We start from the raw sequence: 21,264 nt of genomic DNA on the forward strand, positions 1-21,264 counted from the left end.
CAATTTTAGTGTGTTACTTACTTTTAACAAAAAATATATAATTTCTAACAGCAATCTCACTCCTATCATGCTCAGGCAGCCAGTACATGCTGGAACCTGAGCATGATAGGAATATGATTACAGCCTCCCTATGCCATGCTATCCCCCCCACACACACTTACACATCCATGCTATCACACACACACTCATTCACAAACATTCAGTTTAAACTACAGCATAACACCCATCACTCTCACACACTTACTAATTCACTGTCACAGAATGTTTTCCTACCTTTTCTCTGTTACTGTCACTTTTCCTCCTCTTCGTTCTTCCTCTTCTGTGTCCTCTCCTTCCAGTGCAGTGGGCGTGACTTCAGTGCTGTGCGCCGGGATACGACATAAAATCCCGACGCACAGCATCAGTTGCCGCACGCATCGCAAGGGAGCAGGATCGGAGGTCTGCATTAACAGATCCTTGATCTCCCCAACCGAGCTTGCTCCTCTAGGGGCGGACATTACTGTCCGTCTCTGGAGGGGTGCCGTGTGCACAAACAGTAGCGGACCGCCCCCCCCCCGGTACCGGTACGCTACTGGTTGTGCGCACAATTTTTGTTCGTGTGCGCTCCCTCTGAAAGCTATGTGCACGCGCACAAGCGCACAGCTTAGAGGGAACACTGTATCCACCTAAGCCAAAGCTAGGCGATTTATCTCTAACAAAAGACCTTGGCAAAATATTTAAATAGATCAATAATGAGGGTGGGAGGGAGAAATTCAGCTTCCAGTTGTGTTGCCAGCAGCACTGAGGTAGACCCCCAAAACCCCATTATCAAATCAAAATTTGAATTATTGAGGTTCATATGGTATACTGGTTGCCACAAACAGACAGTGTATCATTCCTGTACTGCATAGATTACTCATAGTTTTGGCATATATATATATATATATATATATATATATATACCTTCCCAGGTATATAAGTATGTGTACATATAGATCTTCTCAGGGCTTCCTCAAGCGCCACCTCTTCTAGGGTTTATATATAACTTCCGTATAATCCTCTCCTATGTATTTCTATTTTTTCTTCAATTTATATCTAAATAAAATATTTTTTCCAAACTAAAAACAAATCAGTATGTATTTGAATAAACATATGCTAAAGTAAACAGGATTTTTTTTTTTATAGATCGAACAGTTTACTCTGGTTAGAATGCACTAATGGTCTCACTTGAAGAAAACAAAACAAACACCAAAAATGCAACCTATATATATTAGAAATCCAATTAAATATATGAAAATGCATGCAACAACTCAGGGTAAAAGCAGTGGTAAATAGGAGTAAATAGCAAGGAAATTTGAGCCAGAAATTACAGTACATGCCCTATACACAGCAATACATTTCTAAAGCCGTTTTCACATACACTGGTATCCAGCTACATAAGCTTTACCTATAGCTGCAACAAAACCCCATATAGTAAGCAAGTGATCATTGGTATAGTCAACGATAATCAAGGCTAATCAAATCTGCTATATATATTTAAAAATATAATAATTGTTATGCTGTGAAAACAAAGTATGATAAGAAAGACTATATTTCACGCATAATAGCCTTTCAAACTATTTTTCTCTTTCTAAGAATTCCATGTGATGTCAAATTAATATTTTCTAGACTATTGCAAATATTGAAATATACAAGAAATACATAGTACAAAAAAAAATATTGCACTCAGCAGAGTACAAATTGGCCCTTTGATAGCAAGCACCAACTTTGCAAATAATTCACTTATTTCGACGTGACTTGATTTCTGTTCCCTGTTTTAAAAGGCATCACCTTATTTTACAATAATTGAATTATAAACAAAACAGTGTGTATGCAGAATAAATTGAATGCTAGACCTTTTATTTCTTCCTGTAATTAGGTTGTTATGATTTACACTTCCTTATTGTGCTATATTTCTCTTCCTTGATTGTAAGCAACCTTGAAATGCTTTGTCGAACAATGGTAATATGCTTCAGGGCAGGAAAGAAAACCCATTTTTCTATTTTTATACTTTGTAGGGTAATGAAGGACTCATGTTTAATATCCAATTCACAGTAGAAGAGACTTAACATTAATATATTTAAGAACACATATTTATACTGTTCATTGCAATAAAGAAAACTCAAATCAAAACAAAACCAAAAGCTAGTTTAATTGCATTTTTTGGCTTGTAAAACAGGACAGTGTTTGCGTTACATTTCACATCTAGAGTTTGTGTAATTCAGCAATTTATTATTTACACTCCTAGTTCTGTTTATAGTATTCCTGCATGAAACACTTGCCTTCCAACATTTCCAAAAGAAATTCCTATCCAAGTACCATTTTGGGAGAAATATATCATGGTGTGTATTTTGCGCTTTATATCCTCTAATAACTATCTTTTTATTTATATTAGTCTTAAAAGTTTTGTTCAAGATACCTTTTTTTTACAAGGGAGTGCGCAGTTTTGCGGCGAAAATGTTAAATCTGCATTGTTGCATCTAGAAGCGGTAGCTGAAATTTTTTTAAAAAAGAGGGTGGCTGGAAAGCCCTTTCAGAAAGCCACCGTTGGTTCACAAGAAGCAACCTGGAAAGTTTTGCCTGATGTACCACATGTCATTCCCCAAAGGCAGAACAGTGAACGATGGGATTTCTCTGATAAAGGAGGCAGGGTTGGGCAGACATGGAGTTATTTCTGACTAAGAGCTCCTGGGGTGCCATTGGCATGGTCAATTTTATGTTGACTGTTGCCTACTCATGGGGTGCGCTGTATTGTGTGCCCATTTTCAAGCATTCAGTGCCTTCTTGGAGTGAGTGATATAAGATGTTTCAGGGGTTACATCTAAAGTGCACTACTGTAATGGTATGGTGAGGTAGGACCCCAGATGGCGGAGTGGGCCAGGCCAAACTGGAACCAGAAAGTCAGAGAACCAACCGGGTCAGACAGGTAATCAGGATAAGCCAAATCAAAATCCAGAGACGAGGTCAACAAGCCGAATCAATACCAGACGAGCAGGAATCATGAGCCGAATCAGGAGACAGGAACGAGGTCAACAAGCCAAGTCAAACCGGAGAAGTCAGTAATAATCTAATGCGCAAGCAAATAGCAGAAATACACCAACCAAGGGTGACCCAGAAGAGGAAGTCCAGGTTTAAATAGGGACAGGTGGAGGTGTGTCCTGCATTAAGGAGGTCACCCGAGGTTATAATATGTAATATTATGTAATATTATGTTTTGACCACACGGCGGCGCTGTGCCACCTGTTTGCCGCGTGGTCGGCCACGCGGTGAAGACGCCGACCGGGTAGCGGTGGTACTCGCTGCCCGGGAAGCCGGCCGAGGAGGAAGCGTCGCAGGACCGGCCACGACGCGGGACCGGAGAGGCAGGTAAGTCCTTACAACTACTATGACTTTTTTGTGTGTAGGGCATACAGGGTCTCAGAGTTATTTGATGTTGCTGCAGACTACAGTTTGTCAGGAGAAAGCTGAGGATAAGAACGAGTGCCCTTGTTCAGTAATCCACTTTCGGAGGTATTGAGATTGATGCTGACTTGATACTTTGCAGGATTTAAATGTGTTGAAGGTGTTAAAATGAATCTCAAAAGCTAAGGGATCTTGGAAAATTGCATTAGTGCAGCTGCAGGGTGACCAATAGGCTCACTCGCACGGCCTTTTTAACTCCTGACGGCGAACCTACGGATTTCCGCTCCCGTTAATCCCTGCGATGCTTCGTAGATAACGGGAGCGGAAATCCATAGGTTCTCCGTCAGGGGTTAACTTGGTGCAACTTGGCCAGCAGAGACTGCTTAAAAGTCGGTACGAACGACCAATAAAGTCGCTTGTACGGACCTTTAACTGATGGAGCAGGGAGACCAGTGGTCTCTGACGGCCAAGTTGCTGCACCAGGATTTTAAAAGTCTGTACGAGCGTTAACCCCGTATTAACCCCTTCTACAAAAAACGAAGAAAAAAAACAAACACAAAGAATGCACACAAATTTTCACCAGAACCAAACACAAGAATGGGCGAATATTCGCTGAATACAGAGATTTTTTTCCCCCCACGAAGACGAACACGGAGATGAATTACGAAGAGTTGTCCGGCGCCCAGGTCTAAGAATTAGAATGAGGAATCTGCACACTCCAAAGGAACCCAGGTGCTTAACTGTGCCAGGAAGGGCCAACTCCCCAATAAATCAAAAAGATAGGTAAAGGCTCCAGGCACTCAAGGGTTCCAGCATCAGGCAGATTTATTGAAGGAAGAAAAAGACAACGTTTCGACCTCACAATGAGGTATTTTTCAAGTAACATCATTGGTTGCTATAGTAATACCTCCTGTATCAATAATATTCAGTTCTCACAACGTTAAGCAGTTCAGCTGCAGCTACATTACAACTGTCATTGTTAAATAGTTAGCCATACTTTGGCTGAGAATGATGAGATTGTAGTACAACAGTTATCACATGGAGCAGAACAATCATATTTGTCTTTTTTAAGTTCATATATTGCTGCCTAGCTTGAGCTTCACAGCTTATTACTCATGCTTCAGTACACATGGTGTAATGGTATGTGTCTGAAACGCAGCATGATCTCCAGGCTTCTGTGAAAATACACAGTATTCAGTCATCTAAAGCAACCCGCAAGCATATTGTGTACTAGCTACGAAGGGGGCCTTGCAACCTTCTAAGGCAGCATTTACGACAAAAAACTATCACAGTAAAACATGCTCAGTTGTTTGTTGTCTATGTCACTGATAAATATTTTTATATATATATATATATATATATATATATATATATATACATACACAAAACCACACCTGCCCACACTTACTTTCACCACCCCGGCAGCTTTCCTTCTGGCTGCTCCTCTCCTGATTGGCTCCACATGGAACTCTGTATAAGCGCAGCCAGCACCAGCACGAAAACTAATTGCAGAACCGCAGAAATTTTGTTCATAGATGAGTAATTTCTCCCTCTCACACATTTTCTGGGACAGTTGCCAGTAATTACAAAATGTTGGTTTATCAGGGGTTACACAGCCTTAAACAAGCTATGATTAGCATTTTTGCCAGCATTCTCAGAAGATATGGTTAAGGTTCAAAGTGGGTACATGTGTTAAGCATTCAAAGCCCAATCAATCTAACGGGTGTTGCTTATTAACTATTAGCAAATGCAAACAGGGTACAAAAGGCTATAGTTAGCCGTTGCAATGCCAGAGATATCTGTTCCTTAATAAAAACCCTTTCTCAAATCACTCCAAAAAAACATTTAATAATATCTTTAAAAACCTCAACCGAAGCAACAACTTATTAACAAATTAGAAAAAAAAATGTCTGAAATTATTTTGGACCTCATGAAGTCTAGCAGCCATACAATATAACACAGTTCTGTATGCCGAGTATTTAAGTGGGTGATGCTTTGATAGCAAAGTCAGCTATCGCTTTAATCTAACAGACTCTATAGCTTGAACACACTGGAAAAGAAATCCGTGAATATTACAATATACTGTCTCCTGTTTTATCATAACTCTTGTATGTTTAAATAATGCATGAATACATTTTTAATAATAAATCGTTTAATTAAATAGGAATACATTTACTAATAGCCTATGAAATTTAAAAACCACATAACTGACTGTGCTACTAACGCCATATATTGAGGATGCAACAGAGTGAAAGGCTTTTACTGTTATTTTATACAACTCTTTCATAATTAAGTATGTCTAAGAGCTGTTCATGTTTATTCCCAAAAGCCTCATTTTGCAAAGAAAAGGCACCTAACATTAGAGAACAATGCACTTTTATTGAGGGCTGCATAAATCAGAAAACCCTTGCCAACATTAAGGTAATTTAAAAAGAAAATCAGAGAACCTGTAGGCACCATTTGGCATTTAAATAATATGTTTTGTATTTTTAAAGGCTGTAGGGTCCACTCACCATAGGTGCCTATTTAGTATTTAGTATTGTGCAATATTATAAACTCTCACTATTTATATTTGTAGTATAGAAAGAGTGAGGTGTAGACCTACAGTATTGCATATAGTTCTGAAGATACCATGTCTAGAAGTATATAGACAATTACAGAAAGTATAGAAGGGTATAGATACACTCCCCATCACTATGGCACGGTCTCTCACATTCTCATTCATGTTCTCCCACACTCATTCACTTTCTCTCATGCTGTCTCTAAATGTATCCATGCCCTGCAGCTCTGCTTCTTCTCTTGCATCTTCTTGTTCTTCTGTCTTCTTTCTTTGTCTGCTGCTCCTCATGTCTTCCTCCTTCATCCGCTTCTGAACCTAGCCTCCCGGGGGACTCCTTTTGGCACATCCTCTTCTCAAGGCTTAGCCCTTTTGCAGGAAGTTTACAGAGAGGCCAGGTTCGGAAGTGGATGAAGAAAGAACACAGGAGGAGGAGCAGATGAAGAAAGAAGACAAAAAGCAGAAGAACAATATGATGCAAGAAAAGAAGCAGAGCTGTGGTCAAGGATACAGAGAAACAGAAGTGGTCGACGGAGATGGCAGGGAGACATCCAGAGAGCATGAGAGTGAGAATGAGAGTGTTAAAGATGGTAAATTAGTAAGGAGAGCTAGCGAGAAAAAACAATGAAATTCAAACAAAAATTAGGAGCTCTTTGCTTTGTTTGTATTTGTTTTGTTGTGGGTTTTTCAGAGATTCTTCAGAAATGATGAAATTGGCAAAGTTTGTTAAAACTGAAATTTGTGCCAATCCAAATGCACAAGTCTATAAGATGCCGTGCCTTGTTATATTTGATATCACATTGTCAATCAAAATATTCAGTGAATACATTGATGACATAGGATCCAATAACAAACTGTTTTATGAATAGTCCTACCCAAATACAGCTGATGTATAACAAAGGACTACTAATCAAACTATAGATGGTTCATTCTTGAAATAGGACTGCTGAGGGTAAATAAGGACAGTTTCGGAAACACTGTTTTAGAAAGCACATGCTTATTTTTTATCCAGCACTGCAGTTTAAAATGATTTTTATATAGTGCAATATAATTACTACAATAAATTTAAGCGGTAAATGGCCATGCGTTTAGCCTGTAATGTCAAGTGATATATGTATACATTTAAGAGCTACTGTAAGCTACATACAATATACCATAATTTTAGTTTGCAGATGCACTGGAGAAAAGATTTACCCGAAAAGGTCACGAGCAACCTTTTTTTTAATCATCTGAATGAGAAGCATCTTAAAGACAGAAAATCAAAACATTAATAAAACAATGCTTTGGGGAGAAAATAAAAACTGATGCTCAGTTGCGTGTTATAAATGAACGTAAAAAGTCGTTACAAAAACAACAAAAAGACTTACTTTCTTGCATAGTTTTAAAAAAATCAATGCTTTGACTACAGAGGCATCTGTTTTAGTCAATAACTCTCTGTAAATTTGACTTTTATTTCATTATTCCATGGAAATCAATAGAATAAGAGTATCTAAAATGATACAAAATACAATTTTTTTTGGCCGTGTGATAATTTTACGCAAACTGCTCAAAAACATGCCTAAATCATAAAGTGATTTATCTCGTACCTAGGTATTCTCTGAATAAATGCCCTGGAGCTATGGAGAACATTAATTAGTACTTTATTTGGCTAATACTATAAACATTTCACCTGACGCACAGCGGATATCATAATTAAAATCTCAAAATGTGTTTATTAGATGTCTGCAATTCAAAGGAAAAGAAAATCATTTTAAAAACAGCACAAAGAAATGATGTTTTGCTTTACTCAGTGACATTTGCCCTTAATTGCTATGCAAAGAAGATTAGAAAACTAATATATTTATTAGTTTTTTATATTTATTAGTTATTTATATAATAAAACTATAATTATTACATTCTTGTAGAACTACACCAACCAGACACAAACTTTAATTTTTTTAAAATCAATTAGAGTTTTTAAAATATATATATGTAAGTCCAAAATAAACACACACACACACACACAGGTTTTTGAAAGCGTTAAACTTCACAAAACATCATCAATGTTTCGTTCGTATGCCGAACTTTAATCTTGATTAAGGTCTGGTATACAGACATCATTATGTTCATTACAATCAGCTATTAATTTGTCTGTCCTTTGTGACACTGTTTTGATATTATAGTGGACTTGTAAAAGGTGTATTTCACACTTATTTTCATAAATAGATTTGACCACACGGGCCAGCCTTCTCCCCCACGTGCATGAGCCTCGGCCACCCATGACCCTATTGCCGCTTCACTGCTTTTCCTTCTTTGGACCACTGCAGACCGGGAACACCTCACAAGAGCTGCAGTCTTAGAGATGCTCTGACCCAGTTGTCTAGCCATCACAATTTGGCCCTTGTCAAAGTCACTCAGATCCTTATGCTTGCCCATTTTTCCTGCTTCTAACATATCAACTTATCGAAGGAAATGTTCACTTGCTGCCTAATATATTCCACCCACTGAAAGGTACCAATGGAAGCAAGATTATCAGTGTTATTTACTTCACATGTCAGTGGTCATAATGTTATAGCTGATGCGTGTATGTTATCTAAACTGTGATATTTTCTACCACACATGCAATTGTTGCTTCTATTGATTTCATTGGGAGCACAGCTCCCATTGACTTTAATTTGACTGCTGAGCATGTGCAGGAAGTATGGTTCCTGCTTACCTTTTCTGGTCTCAACAGAAACAGTCAGAAGAAGAGTTCAATGAGACAGACGTCTCAAACTCCAGTAACTAATAAATGCATGCACTAACTTCCATGCAATAAAAATGCATCAGAATCCACGCAAAATGGGCTCCAATGCGCATTCAAAATAGAAATACAGCTTTGTAGACCAGATTGTTCCTTTAAACATAAGTAAGCATTTTGTTCATCGCTTCAGTTTTGTAGCGGTTTATTGTTGACCTTACTTACAAAATAAAGCATTGGAACATTGAAAGGATTTTAAATTCACCACATCTACTTCTCTGCACAAACTGCTTTTTCCGTTTTGGATTTTGGTCTCTCTTGTGGATTCTGATCTGTGGATATGTTTTCCTTTCTTTGACCTTTGCCTCTTGTAGTTATTTTGCTTGTTCTTAGTTGTTGTTCCAAAAATTACAGATCAGTAGATGATCCCTAAGGGCAAGTTAACCTTGAAATAAGACTCCTTTTTGTTGCAGTAAGTAGGAGATCTAAGGAATGATCTATTCTATTCTTCTTTTAAATATTCTGATGAAATTTACAAAGGATGCCTAAATTATTTATCATTTACTTTGATAAAAACATCTTCTTAAGTAAATTTGCAAAAATTCTGATGACTCCTAAGGTTTATACAGATACTCTTATAAAACAAATCCTGCTAGGAACCAGGAAATATATTCCTAAGAACCTCATCTTTGTGAGAATATCTTGGTCCAGCAGCATCAAATTCTGCATGAATCTGGCTACTTACTTCAGGTTGGCCCCAAAACAATGGTTACTTATATTGCCTATAGCCTAGTTCAAATTCAGTCCCTCTGGAGCTATATGAAAAGAAGCTATATTCTGGTTGTTGTATAATGACCACGATGAAAAACTAAGTAGACCTAGAAACACAGTCCATTATCTCAGACTAGAACCCTCTGGCCCACATAGTATACTAATTACATACATAAAATACACATCCTGGACTTCAGGCCATCAAACAAACATGAATATGCACTCTGTTAGTCTAAAACTTTAAATATGAAACTTTATTAAAAACAATTGAAACAATACATGGATAATAAATTACAAAAATAAAACACATACCGAGTAATAACTTAACACAGTACAAAACTAACAATTCTTTCTAACCACCGATAACTCCAGTTACCACCAACACAAGAAGAGGATACTCACCTTCCTCCTTGTCCAACAATACAGACAGCTTCCTCCGCTTCCCCAATCATGCTATCCACCAACCGACCTTAAGCTCGGTGGACACGTCCAAGATCATTGACCATTCCGTATAAGAGGTCAGGGAAGCATTGAGCTCAACTTTCCTTCCTTAACACCAGCACAATCTTCGTAATTTACAACACATTTGATCGGCAAGGACACACCAACCTCCTGCTGGGACAAGGAAAGAAAACAAAATTGCTAGCCCTTTATCTTTATACATAAGTGGAGGGCGGGTACTAAGTGATTGCTGGTCTTCTTACAAAAGTGGCGCTGACCCAGGTCACCAAAAGGGCACCCTTTATCATACTTACCCATACTCCTTCTCCATTCAGTTACGCTAATTCCAAGGGGCCTTGTTTCAAAGGTGTATGTAGATTTTTATGTCTATTTTTCTTGTTTTTAAGTATTTCTTGTGTTTTGCTTACTGTTTCTCTGTCTTTGTTGTTTTGCTTTATGAGCAAACTTCATTGTTTCAATGATAAGTATAGCTAACTTCATTGTTTGTTTATACACTTTGCACTTTTGCAGGGCAATCTCATGTATGCTCCTTGAAGCTGGTGCAGTGGGTGCCAACCAGGGAAGTCACATGAGGACATGTCCTAATTCAGTAAATTTGATCTATTCAGTCTTATTTTTTTTCTTGTTTTCTATTCAATCTTGGTCTGTAAAATTAGTTTTGCATTTTTCTCCGAATGAGGCACCAGATACCTTGCCTTGGAAGTGCGCTTAAGCAACGCCATTTACTGCTGCATTAACCAGCTGAAATGAGGCAACAAATGAAGTGCCAATAATAGTTTTATATGGCCAAAAGACTGCTTGACGTCTTTATATCCAGGTTTCTTACAAGGCCAAATTCTCCTTTAATGTCTCCTGATTACTATTCTTTGTAAACTCACGAGTTTCATAGTCTAATTACAATTCCTTGTGGTCAAAGTAAAGGCGTTTTTTTGCATGTATTTTTTTGTTCTTTTCTGTGACACTGTCCCACTATAACATAATGTTATTTTTATACTAAAAAGACCTTTTAAAAGTAGGGCAATTATTTCTGTAATAACGCTTCATAGTAACTCTTTAAACAAAGGATCTGCTATTAAGCAAAATCAGTTCATAAAGCATTAGTTATGGTCTCCGAAAAAAAAGTCTCAAACCTTTATTATTTTCCATGTTGCATGAACATTGCTGTATTATTTGCATACATGCAAAACATGTTAAAAAATCATTTAGTAAACTAGTGTAATTGTCTCTGCTGTTTGCATTGTAGCATGAAGTGTAAGCCGTAATGGAAAGTGGTAACTGTCCATAATGACTGATTGGTGTTACCTCCCATGACCTAACAAATCAAAGCACAATGCAGAGCAAGGCATTAGGCAGAGCATATTTCTCATGTAATGTATTAACATTTTGTGAACCGTTTTATGAAGAAGACACATTCAGTGATGCTGAACTATAGCAGAAACTGACAACAGGCAGAACATTTCTCCTTTGTTTTGTTTTTTGTTTGTTTTTTTTACTTATTTGGCTTCGGTTGGCTAAGACTGAGTGAGAAACTGGTCATGTTTCCTGCACACTCCGCCAGTCACCTTGACACGAGGAGTAATTTGCATGTGTGCCTAATGCGTGGCAGGCAGATTGAGAGGGATTTAAGATGCTAATATCCATGATGTACCTTTGAGAGTCATTGAATGTATTAACTGCCAAGCTTATAGTACATTGAGAATCTTACTGGTAAATAAGCATAATTAAAATTTTCCACTTTGGTACAAATATCCACAATGCAACATAGTATTTGACGGGAGATCCTTACAGCTTTAAATGTTACCAGAGACTTGATGTATTTGGTGACGTCATCAACGCTAGAGTCACTTCTAAAATCTTTCTGTATTATCATAATCCACATCAGGTCTCCGGTCCTCTGGTTTTGCTCAGCTGGTGTATAGAAAAAAAGACTACGTGCCCTAGGCTTCACTAGGACATACATCATCTTGACGTTGGTAGGATCCCCTTTTAACTAGTGTACAGGAATGCTAACAAGTATGAAAGAAAAGTAACCTGCTGTTACTCCTGTCCAGTGAACACCATTACTTTACAACTTTTCAGGCAACTGCAACATTATAAGACTATAGCCTACGATGCCATCGAGCTATAGAAAGGCTACCAAACCCCTTATTTTCACAGTTTTATTCAACATGATGGGGTTGCCATTATCGTATAACATCATGTTCAGTACAGGAATTAATTGCTGTTAAAATACAATTTCCTTAGCTAAAAGATTTATAGCGGTAAACAGAAATATTGACATTACAGCAGAGAGCAACAATAAATTTAAAATGAAAATTTGTACTACCACCTGCGCAAAATATTCCGAGCATATTAAACTGTATTGTTTGGTGTAATAAACACAATTTTGCTTTTTATGATATCCATCAAATGACAAAATGATTGATGAGATGTAATAACATATGTACAGTTAGTTTGATTTAAATTCCCTGTATAAATCAGAGGTTAGCGTCTAATGAGGGAAAAGGCAAATGTATGAAACTAATACACAATATTTTGTAAAGACATTTTCTCTAGAGACAGATGCACCATTTTACTTAGTGGGTCTTGCAATATTGCTCGTGGTATGATAATACAAAAAAAAAATCCTCTTTGCATATAGATTTTTATAGCTCATGGAAAAATAAATTTGCCAATTAAAGTAACAGTTTATGTTTTATTTCTTAATATATATTTTTATTGGTTAAGACATAGATATTGGAAAGTAGAACATGCTTATTTCTTTCTTGGACATACCCATGGTTTCATTCAGCTGTAGTCTGCATAAGGACAGCGCTCTTTGTATTTCTATTGGATTGTATGGGAAATGGTATATACATTCCATTGTCACAACCCACAGGGGATCAGCTGAGGGAGAGGGAGTCTAGTATGCAGAGTAGTACACAGAGACAAAGATAAAAGTAAACCATACCTGCAGGATCCATGTCTATAAGAAACAAAAACTGTCTGCGCTTCTTACCCTAATAAAGTTGGCAACAAATATATAAACATAATTTAAAAGAGAGGTTTTGGTTATATGAATTGGCCAAAGCATAATTAAGCTCAATTATATGAATTGGCCAATTCATATAACCAAAACCTCTCATTTATATTATGTTTATATATTTGTTGCCAACTTTATTAGGGTAAGAAGCGCAGACAGTTTTTGTTTCTTGTTTACATTGTACAGCCAATACACTGTTTCTTGCAGCATGCTTACACCTGTTTGGTAGGCCTCATATTACACATTTGTATTATTTGAGCCTGAGACTAGCTTAGCGCACCAACACTTTTTCTTTTCCCAGGATCCATGTCTATGCCTGGTCTGGTGGTACAGGTGCATAGGCCGATCCAGGTGACTTGCAGGAATGGCAAAAAGGAGCAAAGGACTATGCTCCTGTTACTCTATCATATGGCCATAAGATGTATGCTTTTCACCAATTTACGGATTGCACGTCAGGCAAGTCCTAACACTAACCCTAAACTAAAAAAACACCAAAACTAAAACAGGGAACCATGGTACAGGTAGGAATCAAACAGAGGAACAGGGTAAATTCTAAGCAACAGACAAACACAAAATAAGACACATACAGGGTGCACGCTACTGCGGCAGCATACAAAACATAGAGCCTGTCAGTCATCTAATAATTATGTGTTTTTGCCACAGATTGGGGCAAATAAGACAATTGTTCAAATGGTTGCCAAGGTTTAATATTGTTAAATGCTACAGTGTTTAATATATTTTAACTGAATAGAGTCACCATTTTGTTTTCCTTGTTGGAGAAACTGATGGATGGTTCAAGGTGGAAACCAATACGTCAGATTGAGGCTAAAAATTTAAAACGTAAGACTAAGATACCAAAAATATATTTTAGGTTCTAATAAGTCTAAATGGAAAAATGTAACCAGCCAGGAACTAATAAGTATCTTAAAGTACATTTGTATGATATTGCTTTTTTGGTTTATGATCTTTTGTTTTTCTCTCTCTATTCCTAGACTGATCAGCTGTTCAATATAAACATATACATATTATAAGTTATTGTACAAAGAAAAAGAGAAAAGGCATGACTTGGGAAAACTAAAGTCGAGGCACTTTTTAACTTCACTAAATACTGTATGTAGCTTTATAACACAAAGTAAAATTGAAACGGAAATGAGTAAGAATGTACAGAGAAGAGGAATCGAGACATCATAAATACATAGAGCAATAAATGCACAGACAATTTCAGGTTACAGGAAAAGTGAGAAAAGGTGCACGTAGTGACTTAAAAGAAACTTAAGTAGAACTGCCAGGACTGATAGAGTATGTAATGAATAAGGCTGCAATGAAACAGAGCACTGCAGATATTAGACAGACAAAAGACTGACAGAATGATGTACACTTTTAGATTAAAAGCAAAGTGAGACAAAAAGCAGCACTATCTTAGAATTACTGTTAGGGCTGTCAGCTGTGGCCGAGTGCATAATTGTTATCCAGGGGAAAAACATTTGGTGAGAACTGAAAATAAGGACAGTATGGTAGTGTATTGGAAATGTGTGTGTTTGCTGTAAAGTTTTGTTTAAGAGTCAGGATTAAATATTAAACACACTCATCACCTATTTTGTGGCAAAAAAAACTAATATCAAGGAAAGATGATGGAAATCAGACAAGGAGGCCAAGTTAATGATTACTGGCAGATACTTTTGTTTGGGAGTCAAAACACTCTGCAGGTGAATCTATAGACATAAATGTAGGGGTTCTAAAATGAAGAGAAAAAAATCAAGTTTAAGTGCAATAATTAATTTATAATAATTAATAACGCTGTATTGGTCCTTGTGATTATAGTCCAAAGAAGTTTGTAATGGCTTACAAACCATTTACTCACATGAAGAGTCATGTAAGCTTTCAGAGGGACCTCTGAGGCACTTGAAATCCTCTACATCTTACGCTATAAATGTTGGTCCGCTAAAAAGTATCACAAACATTTTTTTAACTACAATAGATCTAAATGAAAAATTTAGTGTTGATATTTCCTTTAATCAGGCAAAAGCAGAGAGAATGGAAGAGCAAAGACCTCACCAGTCCTTTTACTTAATCCTGAAATAGCATAGAATGAGTGGGAAATTACTATATACGGTATATATATATATATATATATATATATATATATATATATACATATACAAGTGCAATAATTTTCATTCGTACCTTACTCTAGAAACAATTAGACTTTTAAATGGGACTTTTCTTAGACGCTTATTATTATTTCCTCATTCTGCTTCATTTTTTAAACATCTGATGTTTATCACCAAAAATACAGCTCCTTATATCTCCCAATTGCTTACCCACACAACATTTGTAAAGCACATGCACCAACTCAGAATAATATTAACAAATGAATGTTATTTATATTGTAAGTGACCTATGTTTACATGTAAGTCTGTGTATTATTCCCCAGTACCAAAAGCCCAAATGAAGAGACACATGAAGCCACATTCAGCTTAGTTTAAGATGCCTCACCACTAGTGACTGAATAAACTTCTGGAACATCACAGTGAGAGCATTATTACGCAACAAAGCCTATGATGCATGATCTCTCATCTAGACAGCAATATCCTAGAAGAGGAAAGGTAACCATACAGAAGGGCTTGTATGGCAGTGCATGGTCATTCAGGAGTAAAGCTTTCTCTAAATGTAAGTAACGGTTAATACAGAAGAAGATTAGAGTGGTTTTGTGAGTACTTACACTATGTTTTTTTTTCTGCAGAGCAAGAAAAAGTAAACATTCTCCATTCCTGGCTTCTCTGTAAAGGACAGAACACTGCTAAGCTTTTTTTGGGGGGACATTTTTACTTTGAGCCCTCTTAACAAAAGCTTCTTTTAAGAAAAACAACCCAGGTACAAGAAGTTAATCATCAGAGAGAAAAGATTTGTGGAACGCTGTCCGAATGCAATTTCTATATTAAACTCAGTTATGATGTCTTTAGAAAATTCTGTCCTCATGACTTTGGGTTATAAAGTAGAAGGCACCATTGGTGAAGGTGCTTATTCCAAAGTCAAAGCAGTTACTTCCAATAAATATAGGGACAGATTGGCAGTTAAGGTGCTCAACAAGAACCGTGCACCATTGCGTTTTGTTAGCAAGTTCCTACCCCGCGAGCTAGCTATTCTTAGGAATATCCACCACCCCCATGTGGTTGAAGTTTTTGAACTTGTTGAAGCCAGCTGTGGGTTGCAATTCATTGTCATGGAGCTATGCCATACTGACCTCCTACGGTTGGTTAAGGAGACAGGCCCTTTTTCAACATCTAAGGCCCAAAGAATCTTTGCAGAAATTGTCAGTGCCTTGCAGTATCTTCATGATAACAACATTGTTCACAGAGATCTGAAGTGTGAAAATGTGCTTCTCACAGAGGATCATAGCACAAAACTGACTGATTTTGGCTTTGGAAAGCATTCAGTCAGCCCTGGTGACATATGTGCTACTTACTGTGGCTCTGCAGCCTATGCTCCACCAGAGGTAAGCTGCAATATCACACTTATTTGTTAAATTTATTTTGAAAGCATTAAAAAAAGATTTGCATTGCTTCATTAGCGTAATAGAACTTTCATCATTAACATGGAACAAAAAGACATTTTAATTTGTGCTATACTCCTGTTGAAAGTTCTACTAGAAACAGAAATGATTGAATCTACTGAATTAAAAATGCAAATATATTTAAAAGTATGGCAGAGTCATCAAGATCTCTGTAATGTCTAGTGTTGTGGGGTATACACTAAGAAAAAAAGAAAGATTGTGTAATAACTGCAGCATTTAGAACTAGAAGCTGGAAAATGATCTTCAAGAGGCCTCATATAGGCCAAATGTTGAACACGAACTGACAACAGGGATAAAAAAATAGATCTCGTATTTATTGATATGTTATTAAACAAAGTATTCGGTCATCCTTAGTCATTTCCTGGCTGATTGAAGGTGACAGGATTTTGGCTCACAAGCTAGTCATTCCTCTTATAAGAAACCAACAAATAATTGCATCCTTTCACCATACTTCTGACATACATTATTAAATCATTATTAATGGGGCAAACCTGTTTATCCTACTGGACAAAATCTATGCTATATTTAGTTATTAAACAACAGTAGACAGGGTGTTCTGGGTATATTCCACAGTGAGTAAGACGGCCTGTAGCTTTGATTAATACAGTGCGTATAATTTCTGGTCTGTAACAGCAAACTATTAATAGAAATGCTGGATAATTTCTGGTCTGTAACAGCAAACTATTAATAGAAATGCTGGATAATAGACACTATCTAAGCTTGTGCCTTACAAATCTATATTCTAAGAGATTTATTAAAACGCAGTTTCTAAAAAGTGATTCTTTTGCAAAGTTTGAAAACTGGTTTTATCATGAGAGCAACCAACACACTGCTCCAACCTTCAGTAAAAAAAAATTGGTTGCTATGGTGATTATATTAGAATTACTTTTCAACCTTTGTATCAGAATAACATTTTATACTCAACCCTCACTCAATCTGGTGATACTGACACAGAAAATGTAATGACATTGATACAACCTGTCGACATATATGGTGAAATCATATCCAGTAATATCCATATCTGCCCATGGCTACTTAGGTTTGGTGAACTACAGCTCTTAGATTCCTTCCCAGGGAATGCAGAAATAATCGAGTGTATTTGTACAATACTTAAAAGACTCAATAGACTGATCCTTACCTTTGTGATATAGAAGAAAAATGTTAATACTAAGAAGGACTGTTTTTCTTACAGGTGCTTTTGGGGACCCCTTATGACCCAAGAAAGTACGACATATGGAGCCTTGGAGTGATCCTTTATATCATGGTCACTTGTAAAATGCCATTTGATGACTCCAACATTAGTAAACTACCAGAAATCCAGCAATTAGGGGTGAAATATCCAAGTACCGTGTCTGTGAATGAAAAATGCCACAGCCTTATCAAAGATCTGCTGCACTTTAGCCCTTCTGCTCGACCTGACATACACTCTGTGTCTAAATCCAGCTGTCTGTCATTTAACATTTGAAGCAGGCTAATAAATTTCCTTGAATATCCTTTGGCATCCTTATTATTCTTACCAGCTAACAGGTATACATGTTATTTCCACATCATATTTAAAATTCAGCCAGTCAATGTATTAGGTGGAATAAAAGAAGATCCCAAACTGCCACTGGAGCAGCAGTTATAGCACGTGTTCAGCTCTTTTGGCTTATGGCCCACTGGGCACTTTCCCGGTTTGCCATTCTGGGCCTGTTGTGTAAGCTTAACTTTTGTAAGGGTGCCTAAAATTTGGCATCTACTTTGGGAAGATGAATAAAATAGTAGTGGGTGATGATAAGCAATATCAAGTGTCAAATGATGTGTCAGAGAGAGGTGGAACCAAGTTTACTTTGATACCAAGCTTATATTGGTTTCTGCTCAACATGTGCTTCATATTGGTTATGGTACCCCCCCCCCTCCAATTTTAACATTGATGGAGGTGTATACATTGGTAAAAACATGCAATTGCTTAAAGGCTACATTTCTGCCAAAGAGTATACATATTATATTAAAAGAGAACAAGACTGATGTTTCCAATGAGAGGTTGAACCTTTCAAGTCTCTGACAGGTTTATCTATAAATTAAACATGTTGAAAAATATTCCTTTGCAATTCTTCAAATTCATGGACAAAAATGGTCATTTATGTAGATCCTTTACGCTTGGTTTAATAGAACACTGGAAAGCATTAAAGTAGTCCCTGTAATGTAACTTAGGGCTTTAAGTGAAGCCATAATGATTATTTATTTGAGCAACTGAATATGAAATTGGCATCCTTTGTGCATTTAGTACCTCAGTTATTAGACTAACAGCCCCTGTTAATGTTGGTTGATTTCATGCTGCTCTTTGTTATCTATTTACAGTATTTAAATGGCTGTTCGTACATCAATTTAATGTTTTCTTAAGAGACAATATCACCTGGCTTTATAAGGGAGATCTTTTAAAAGGGGAGGGGGTGCTTAAATGGCTGACGGCTGTGCTCTTTTTTAGTCTTCTTGGTATTTTCATCTCTGTGTCTGTATTGAATATCTGAATAGATTTTCTACCTGTGAAAAAAAAAACAACAAAAAAAAACTTTTATACTCACATTGAGTACAAATAATACCAGTGACCAGAGTGGTATAGATTTATAGGCTACCGTTTTTTGCTCGATTATAAGACAAGGTTTTTTTCAGAGCAAATGCTCGGGTCGTCTTATAATCAGACCTCAAATAAAGGTCTGACTATGAGACTAAGATCTAGATCCCCCGCAGCGCTGCAGGGGACCTGGATCCTCCTGTCTGGTAACCTCCGCTGCTGGTGCTTCTGACTCCTTGGTGTGTAGTTGGGGCAGCAAGTAGACGTCTACGTGATTTGCATAGGCTACTTCCGCTGCAGCCGTTAGCAACGGGGGTTGTCTGCGTCCATCACGCAGACCTTCCCCAGCTGTCAGAGAGGAGAGTTCCCCGCACTGTTGACAGCCGGAGGGTGTATGCGTGATGGGCGCAGACAACCCCCGCTGCTAACGGCACCTCCTTCCGGCTATAGCGGAAGTTGCCTACGCGTATCACCTAGACGTCTACCCACTGCCACGACTACACACAAGGGAGTCAGAAGCACCGGTAAGTTTGCGGGGGGGGGGTGTTAAATGAGGGGCATAAGGCATACTCTGCCCCAGAAATGCCTTATACCCCCTATATGTCACTCTGCCTCCAGAAATGCCTTATACCTCCCGATATGCCACTGTGCCCCATCATATGCCTTTTAACCCGCTAAATGCCAGAGTGGCATATAGGGGTGTAAGGCATATCATGGGGCACAGTGGCATATAGGGGGTATAAGGCATTTCTGGGGCAGAGTAGCAAGCCTGGGGGCAGATGTGCATAACTGGGGGGCAGCTTGGAAAATAAAAGGAAATACAAACAAAAAAAATATTTTTCTCAATCATAGCTTTTATTTAAAAAAATAGTTTACACGAATTAACATTTACTAGTAAAACTTTTTTCCTATAGGGTCATCTTATATTCCGGCTTTTTCTTTTTTTCCTAAATTAATATTGAAATTTTAGGGGGTTGACTTATAATCGATCGAATATGGTAATTAAGTAATTAAAAAAAAAATCTGCTTCATGTCTGTAACTTCAGACAGAATTTTTATTTTAAAATATATACATTTTGTATTTTGGTATGGTGCATGCAAAACTGCATTTTTTTCAATACTTGATAATTTTTAACATAGGAGCAGAAATTAATCATATGAATTGTGCTCCCTTTATGTATGAGACACAAAACCCCCCAGTGTAAAAATATACTGTTTAGATCTTTAATTGGTACAAGAACCTTTGGCCATTTATCTAAACTAAATCTATCTATAGTCTTTTATAAATTTAACTATAATTAATTATACTGCCTTTTTTTGAATGTATTCTCTCCTTATATTGATCTTTCCTTGGGATACTGAGAAATTGTTTAATGATATTTTGTCATGTTTTCTTTTTCTATATTGCATTGTAGTTATATGCCTCTACTGTATCTGTATATAGTATTGTAGTGATTCCATTCGGCTATTCTCACTTTAATTGGGTGAAACAGTTTGTCCATTAGTGGAAGTCCAAATAGGATTCTCTGCTGACTTAGAAGATTTAAACTTCTGTTTTCCCATCAGTTTGACGGCATAGTCAGAGAACCCAGTAGCGAACCAGTAGAAGCGAACTGTCATGCACTTTCACTACATCTAGTGGTTGGCTTTTTTTATTTATTCATTTAATTTTATTTTTATTGTTTTTCTTTGTGACAATCCTTCATTTCAGCTGGTCTGTTTTATTACTTGTGGGTCTATATTTTATATTATACGTATACGTAAGTGCCTATTTGTTGTGGGGTGGCGCTTTTTGGTACTTCACTTTTTACCTTTTTATATATACAGTTACTAGAAAAGGTAAGTGAACCCTTTGAAGTTACCAGCATTTATGTACAGTATACATTTGTCTTAAAATATGATATGATTTTCATCTTAGTTACAATAATGAACAAACACAACAGCGTTGGTTGGAAAAAGTATGTTGTAACGGGTTCACCAAGAGAGCTGTAGTAACTAACACCCACCCACCCACATGTATCCTCCTGTTGTCCCCGAAATCACTTCCAGCACCAGTCAGCATGCACACCTTGGAACCCTGCTATGTGTACCCAATAAGTAGACACAACTACCTTGAATTGAGTACAGCAGGAATGAACAGTTTATTCTTGTAAAACATAGACTCATATAACCACAGAACTTAATT

At 37.1% G+C, this 21,264-nt stretch overlaps 1 protein-coding gene across 1 annotated transcript; it reads left to right on the top strand.

Moving 5' to 3' along the window:
• Nucleotides 1–15,904: 15,904 nt before the first annotated feature.
• Nucleotides 15,905–17,990, top strand: TSSK6 (testis specific serine kinase 6). The gene is made up of 2 exons (XM_053454228.1): nucleotides 15,905–16,447; nucleotides 17,718–17,990. The coding sequence occupies exons 1-2, from the start codon at nucleotides 15,905–15,907 to the stop codon at nucleotides 17,988–17,990; spliced, it is 816 nt and encodes a 271-aa protein (XP_053310203.1).
• The last annotated feature ends 3,274 nt before the right edge of the window (nucleotides 17,991–21,264 follow it).

The sequence above is a fragment of the Spea bombifrons genome, chromosome 1 (assembly GCF_027358695.1).
Source record: "Spea bombifrons isolate aSpeBom1 chromosome 1, aSpeBom1.2.pri, whole genome shotgun sequence".
NCBI classification, from domain to species: Eukaryota; Metazoa; Chordata; class Amphibia; order Anura; family Pelobatidae; genus Spea; species Spea bombifrons.